Here is a 7500-nt window from a genome sequence, read left to right on the forward strand (position 1 = left end):
GTCTGGGGTCTTTTTTTTTTTTATTGAAGGGACATCAAATTGTGAAAGTTTAATGTTGGAATTGTCTTTCAATTTGAATAAATCTCCTATTTTTCTCTTTTGTTTCTTTTCTTTTCTTTTAAATTGTCTTTGGTTTATGCTATAGTTATGTTGGTTAACAACCTTCCCATTTCTCAGTATTCATTCTCACCTATCTCCTTTTTGAGCATTTATCTGTATTACCTTTCCCTTATCTGTTTTGTTATTTTCCTTGATTTACTTCCTAAATTTCTTTCTTCCAAATCCTATTTTACTACTTCCTCAACTTCCTCCCTCATCGGCCTTTTGCCTTCCCCCTGTTATTGATCATTCTCCTATGCATAACTTTTTTTTCTTTCTTTGCCATTTATTCAATATTGATAAAATGTTAATACTACTGCTACTACTCCCACTGTTACTGCTATGACTGTTGCTATTTATATTGTTGCTATTACTAATTACTATTCCTGATATTATTCCATCATTATTATGCTACTTCTGCTGCTGTTACTAATACTAATATGATTAGTAATACTAACAATACTAACACAACTACTACTACTATTACAACTACTACTATTACAACTACTACTAATAATAATAGTAATAATGATAATAATAACTATAATAACAACAAAAATAGCATTAACAATAATAAATCATAACACGAACAACAGCGATAACAATAAAAATAATCTAACTCACTCTGCTGCTGCTTCTCACTGATCGCCGCCTTGCCAATGATGGTCCACACAGGTCTGAGACAGCCTATGATTCCTTCGAGCCAGTTAACCCTCTGTCCGTCCCGGTAGGTGATCTGAACCCCACCAGGAGGAGAGTCTGGGCTACTGTCTTCCCCTCCTTCATGGTGGGTTCTAGGATGGGGTTCCAGAGGCGTGGATCTTTGTGAGTGGAGTTGGAGGTTGTGCAGTTCTTCCTCCATCCGCAACATGCTGTTAGGAAGAGAAGAAAAAGGTTTTAGTTTAGGTTTTCGGGACGATTCGAACTGGTGTCGGGTTGTGGGATGCGAGGACAGGGAATGATTGGCTTGTGTTAAGATTTGGTTAGTGTGTGTGTGTGTGTGTGTGTGTGTGTGTGTGTGTGTGTGTGTGTGTGTGTGTGTGTGTGTGTGTGTGTGTGTGTGTGTGTGTGTGTGTGTGTGTGATAGAATGAACATATTCTCTTTATACGTATAGCTTCGAAGAGCCATATAATTGTTGAAAGCATTATATAGCGATATATTAAAACTAATTAGTACCATTCATAACAGCAGTAAAATAAAAACGAATAAATACTGTAACAACACAAAAAGGCGTATGTGCAACACTTCCTTACCCCTTATTTCTTCTACGTAGTATGAAATCCATATTTAACACTGTAGTGAAGCCCAACAACAATCTTTTCTCTCTCTCAATGCACTCAGAAAAGTTCTAAGATCATTTTCCAAGAAGTTCTCTCCATAGGCATAAAAGGCGAGCTTCACAGGGATCACAAAACTTGTAATCCATTTATCCAAAACTCATGTGATCTGTTCTTGTATGGTTTCTGCCATTCACTTTCCTTGCCTTTGAGAGGGTAATCTAGTTTTATTTTTCATTCGTGTGGTTTTATGTTATTCCATTAATAACCGAAAACAGGAACTTGCTTTGGGAACTGAAAAGGCGTATATTCATGAATGACTTGCGTTCTCAGCATTGTCGTATCATTACCAGTACCGTATTTACACATTCACTTTCAAAGAGTTTCGTTCACAGCCAGAAACGAACAATTCCATCAAAATTATTGTATTGCACGTATACATCAACTTTATCATTCTCTTTCATTCACCCTCTATTTTCCTCTTTATTTCCTTTTCTTTCCTTATTATGAAAAAATGCAATATGAGCCGGTTAGCAACTAAGAAAGGAGTGAAGTGACGATCGGGAAGCGCATTTCCGCTCCTCACAGTAGAAGCTGCGCAGTATAGATCGAGGTTGCCCAATTATTGAGGAAGTTTGGGGGGGAGGCGAGAGGGAGTTGGGGAAGGGAGGGACAGGCGGGCGGGCGAGGGGGATAAAAGAGAGACCCTGAACTTGACCGAAGGGAAGGGGTAGGGGAAAGGGAGAGAGAGGGGGGGGGGGGGAGGGGCTTGGAAGAAGGTCCACCTAACACGCACTTCCTGGAACGTTCTGTGTATTGTCCGGGAATGCGTCGTGTGTGTCTCGGAATCCCCGTGTTTTGCTGTTATAACGGACCTCCATTCGCCGTCGATCCGAGTGTCTTGAAAGTCGTTGTGAAAGTGGATTGGGAGGGGGGGGAAGGGGGGGCTTCAGGTCGAGGTCGGTTGGTGTGGCTTAGCGAGAAGTGTGTTTCATTTTAGGACACCTGCTTCGTCTAGTCTTGCAGTCGAAACGTAAAATTATACCGATTTTTTACATATATTTCCCCCCTAGATAATTATACGGAGTTCGCCATATCTTTTGAACTTGAAGACGACAAGACCACGTAAACAAAACATGGCGCGAGTGCAACAGCCCCACCACAGAAATTCCTTCCTAGCAAAATTTCTCCCGTACATCTCTCACCAAGTAGCCTAGTACCTGGAAGATAGCAACAATAATTCAACCAATGCTACGAAATTCTCGGAAATGGCTACTAGCCCCCGCGTCAGGTCACACCAGGTCAGGCAGAACTCTCGCCCGGAGCCCCCACTAACACGCAAAAGTATTTCCAGCCTTGTGGCACTGTTGCATAAGGCGGGGTTTCGGTTGCGTGTCTTCAGTAAGGGAGTGACTTTTACTTCGGCTTTTTGTCAATCTCTATTGATCGGTTTTCCGAGAAGTTACACGATAGGAAAAGGTGAATATTAGCTGTTAATGGAACTACGTGTTTATATAACATTACTTAGGATAGTTACTGGAATGAATAGACGGAATGTTATTGTTCTCGATGTAAACATATTAATAAATTGATTGATGGACATGTCCTATCACCGGAACAAACGCAATACAGAATTCACGTAATTAAAACACGAAAAAATAGTCACGTGACTATCAACAAACCCCGTGTCCATTTTTTTTTTTTATTTATTCCTCTTCTCCTGACATTTAATGTAGGGCCTTGGCTTACTACAGAGAGAGAAAGAGAGAGAGACAGAGAGAAAGGGGCGGGAGAAGACAGGCAGAGAGAAAGACAACAGAAAAAGAGAAAGAAAGAAAAAAAGAGAGAAAGAGTTATAGAAAAAAAGAGAAGGGGGGGGGGGGGAGAAGACAGACAGATAGAAAGAGAAAGACAACAGAAGAGAAATAAAGAAAAAAGAGAGAGAAAGAGATATAGAAAAGAGAAAGGGAGGGAGAAGACAGACATAGAGAAAGAGAAAGACAGCAGAAGAAGAGAGAGAAAGAAAAAAGAGATAGAAAGAAAAAAAGAGAGAGAGAAGAGAGATATAGAAAAAGAAGAGATAGGGAGAAAGGAGGGGGGGAAGACAGCAGAAAGAGAAAAGAAAGAAAAAAAGAGAAAGAAAGAGATATAGAAAAAGAAGAGAGAGAGTAAGGGGGCAGGAGACAGACAGAGACAAAGGGAAAAGACAGAAAGAAGAAGAGAAAGAAAGAAAAAGAGAAAGAAAGAGATATAGAAAGAGAAGAGAGAGAAAGGGGCGGGAGAAGACAGAGACAAAGGGAAAGACAGCAGAAGAGAAGGAAAGGAAAAAAGAAGAGAGAGAGAGAGAGAGAGAGAAAAGGGCAGGAGAAGACAGAGACAAAGAGAAAGACAGCAGAAGAAGAGAAAGAAAGAAAAAGAGAGAGAGAGAGAGAAAGGGGCGGGAGAAGACAGAGACAAAGAAAAAGACAGCAGAAGAAGAGAAAGAAAGCAAAAAAGAGAGAAAGAGAAGCAGAGAAAGAAAGAAAATGAGAGAGAGAAAGAGAAGGGTAGACAGAGATATAGAAAATAGAAGAGAGAGAGAGAGAGAAAAGGTACCCAGCCCGACCTCAGATCCTACAATCATTTCCAAGAAGACGAAGATTTCCGGAATTCTCCATTCATTCCTTGAGCTGTTATGTCACAACTACACACGCGAGAACTACTCCCCTCCCCCCCTCCCTCCCTCTCTCTCTCCCCCTCACCCTCCCTCCAATAACACCCCTTCCTCCCTCTCTCTTTCTTTCTTTCTTTCTCTCTCTCTCTCTCTCTCTCTCTCTCTCTCTCTCTCTCTCTCTCTCTCTCTCTCTCTCTCTCTCTCTTTGCCGCTCTAACTCTCTCTCTATCTCTCTCCTTCCTCCCTCCCTTTCTCTCTCTCCCCTTCCTCCTTCCCTTTCTCTCTCTCCTTCCTCCCTTCCCTTTCCTCTCTCTCCCCTTCCTCCCTCCCTCCTTCTCTCTCCCTCCAATAATACCCCTTCCTCACTCTCTCTCCTCGCTCTCTCTCTCTCCCTTCCCTCCCTCCCCCTCTCTCCCTCTCCTTCCTCCATCCCTTTCTCTCTCTCCCCTTCCTCCCCCCCCTCCCTCTCTCTCCCCCCCCCCTCCAATAAGCACCCCCTTCCTCCCTCCCTCATCTCTCCCTCTCTCTCTCCTCTCCCATCCCTCTCCCTCTCTCTCTCTCTCTCTCTCTCTCTCTCTCTCTCTCTCTCTCTCTCTCTCTCTCTCTCTCTCTCCCCTCTCCTCCCTCCCCTTTCTCTCTATCCCTTTCCTCTCTTCCCTCCCTCCCTCCCTCCCTCCCTCCCTCCCTTCTCCCTCCCTCCCTCCCCTCCTCCCTCTCTTTCCCCTTCCTCCCTCCTTCTCTCTCTCTCTCTCCCTTCCTCCCTCCCCTTCTCTCTCTCCCTTCCCATCCCTCCAACCAACACCCCTTACTCCCTCCCTCTCTCTCTCCTCCCTCCTCCTCTCCCATCCCTCTCCCTCTCTCTCTCCTTCCTCCCTCCCTTTCTCTATCCCTTCCTCCCTCCCTCCTTCTCCTTCCCCCATCCCTCTCCCTCCTCCCTCCCTTCTCCTCCCCCATCCCTCTCCCTCACCACTCCCCCTATACCATTACTTTCAGGGGGATACAAGGTACAACCCCAGCCCCCCCCCCTCGCCCCCCCTAACCCCCTCCCCCCCTTGTCTGACCTTTAATAACCTTCCGTGATGTTATTATCAACAGAGAATCATAATTGTCAGTCTCATATAAGATTTTCTCTCTTTTTTTATAGTGTTTGTACTTATGGCAATAAAAGTGATAAGGTGAAATTGCAATTTCTTCCATTATCATCAAGTCTCATTTTGAATAACAGTTATATATCATCTCATTTCTTTGTTATTTCTTTGTTTTGCCGATATTGTAACCACCGTCACGGTCTTATTTCTACTAATGTTGTTTTGGGGGTTTTATCAATATTACGCTTAATAATCATCGCAATCTTGATAAGCATCATGATTGTTTTTTTTTCTCTTTTTCCTTTCTCATTATTTCTTACTTTTGTATTTTATTTTTAATTTACCTTCTTTTTCTTTGTCTTCTCCTCCTCCTGCTCCTCCTCAACCTCCTCTTCCTCCCTCCTCCCTCCTCCCTCCTCCTCCTTCTCCTCACCCTCCTCCTCCTCCTCCTCCTCCTCCTCCTCCTATTCCCTCTAATTCCTCTCCATCTCCTTCTATCCACAAGTACCCATCCAAACAAACAAACAATATAAATAATAAAAAATAGATATACAAAGAAAAAGAAAAATAATACCAATAAAAAATAAAAAGATAAAATAAAATAAAATAAAATAAAAAATAAAATAAATAAAAGAAAAGAAAAGAAAAGAAAAGAAAAAAGAAAAGAAAAAGAAAAAGAAAAACACACGCAGTCCTTGGCCCAGACGTACAGCTGCATCGAACAGACAGAGTGTTAAGCAATCCAATAGTCTTTTGGCATTTGTCGGCAATTGGTTTTCATTTACGTTCTGTCATATGACACTCTGTGCCGTCTGTGCAACCTTCAAGTGTATAGGTAGATTTTGTTTTTGTTTCTTCTTTTTTAGTTTTTTTTTACTAAGAATTATGTTTATTTCTTTTTCTTTTAGATGTTTTTTTTTCTTTTTTTCTTTTTTTAATTAAAAATTAAGTTTATTTCTTTTTCTTTTAGATGTTTTTTTTAATTAAGAATTAAGTTTATTTCTTTTTCTTTTAGATGTTTTTTTTAATTAAGAATTAAGTTTATTTCTTTTTCTTTTAGATATATATATTTTTTCTTATTAATGATTATGTAAGCTTATTTCTTTTTCTTTTAGATATATTTTATTTTTTTATTTTTTATTAATGATTATGTAAGCTTATTTCTTTTTCTTTTAGGTATATTCTATTTTTTCTTTTTTATTAATGATTATGTAAGCTTATTTCTTTTTTCTTTTAGGTATATTCTATTTTTTTCTTTCTTATTAATGATTATGTAATCTTATTTCTTTTTCTTTTAGGTATATTCTATTTTTTTTCTTTTTTATTAATGATTATGTAAGATTATTTCTTTTTCTTTTTATATATATTCTAAGTGTGGATATATATATTATTTATCGGTAGGTTTCTACGTTCATTTCTCCTTTTTTGTTTTCTTTTGCTTGTGTTTGTTATAACCTCTAAGAATCTTTTTATAGGTAGTTATCAAAGTTATTTATTATTGTTTTCTTCTGTCTTTTGCTTTTCTTTTATATGTACTCTAAGCATAAATAAAATCAGTAGTTATCTTTCATTTCCTTTTATTTCCTTTTCGTCTTGTTGTGATTTTGTTTGTTATATATTCCAAGCAAAAAAATAAATATTTATCAGTAGTTATCTAAGTTCATTTCCATTTTTTCTTTTGTTTTTGTTATCAATTTACAATTATTTATCATATTAAGGGTTCTCATCATTTCTATTTTGTATTTCTTTATTTTGTTATATCAATAATCTATTGTATTTTAATAATACAGTAATAATAGAGACAATAATAATAATAATAATAATGATAATGATAATGATAATGATAATGATAATGATAATGATAATAATAATAATAATAATAATAATAATAATAATAATAATAACAACAACAACAATAATAATAATAATAATAATAATAATAATAATAATAATAATAAGAAGAAGAAGAAGAAGAAGAAGAAGAAGAAGAATTATAATAATAATAATAATAATAATAATAATAATAATAATAATAATAATAATAATAATAATAATAATATAATAATAATAATAACAATAATAGCAACAATGATAACAATAACAACAATAATAACAATAATCATAACCATACGCCTCTACACATCTTATATTCAGATCGTCCATTCCCCCCCTCCCCCCCAAAAAAAAGTAAATAAAAGGAAAATAAGCGAAAATAAAACCCTTCATTTTTTTCCTTTTGTTTTGATTACCGTCTTCCAAAATGTTGACTGAGGAATTCCATGATATCTGTTTATGCGATTGGGGTCGATGGCAGTCTCGTGCGAAATAAGTCAGTGTTACATAATTTCTCCCTTTTACCTTGATCTGAAATTCGATGTAAAT

At 37.9% G+C, this 7500-nt stretch overlaps 1 protein-coding gene across 10 annotated transcripts in view; it reads right to left on the reverse strand.

The window, feature by feature from the left end:
- wnd (Mitogen-activated protein kinase kinase kinase 13 wallenda) overlaps nucleotides 1–7500 on the reverse strand; it is a 156216-nt gene that overhangs the window by 13374 nt on the left and 135342 nt on the right. For 8 of the 10 annotated variants that reach the window (XM_070114658.1, XM_070114656.1, XM_070114657.1 and 5 more), the window contains one exon: nucleotides 724–971. In XM_070114658.1, coding sequence (XP_069970759.1) covers nucleotides 724–971 — 248 coding nt within the window. Of the gene's footprint in view, nucleotides 1–723; nucleotides 972–1353; nucleotides 1672–7500 lie in introns of all 10 variants that reach the window. The other 2 variants (XM_070114661.1, XM_070114660.1) reach the window with 2 other exon arrangements.

The sequence above is a fragment of the Penaeus vannamei genome, chromosome 36, assembly GCF_042767895.1.
Source record: "Penaeus vannamei isolate JL-2024 chromosome 36, ASM4276789v1, whole genome shotgun sequence".
Classification (NCBI taxonomy): domain Eukaryota; kingdom Metazoa; phylum Arthropoda; class Malacostraca; order Decapoda; family Penaeidae; genus Penaeus; species Penaeus vannamei.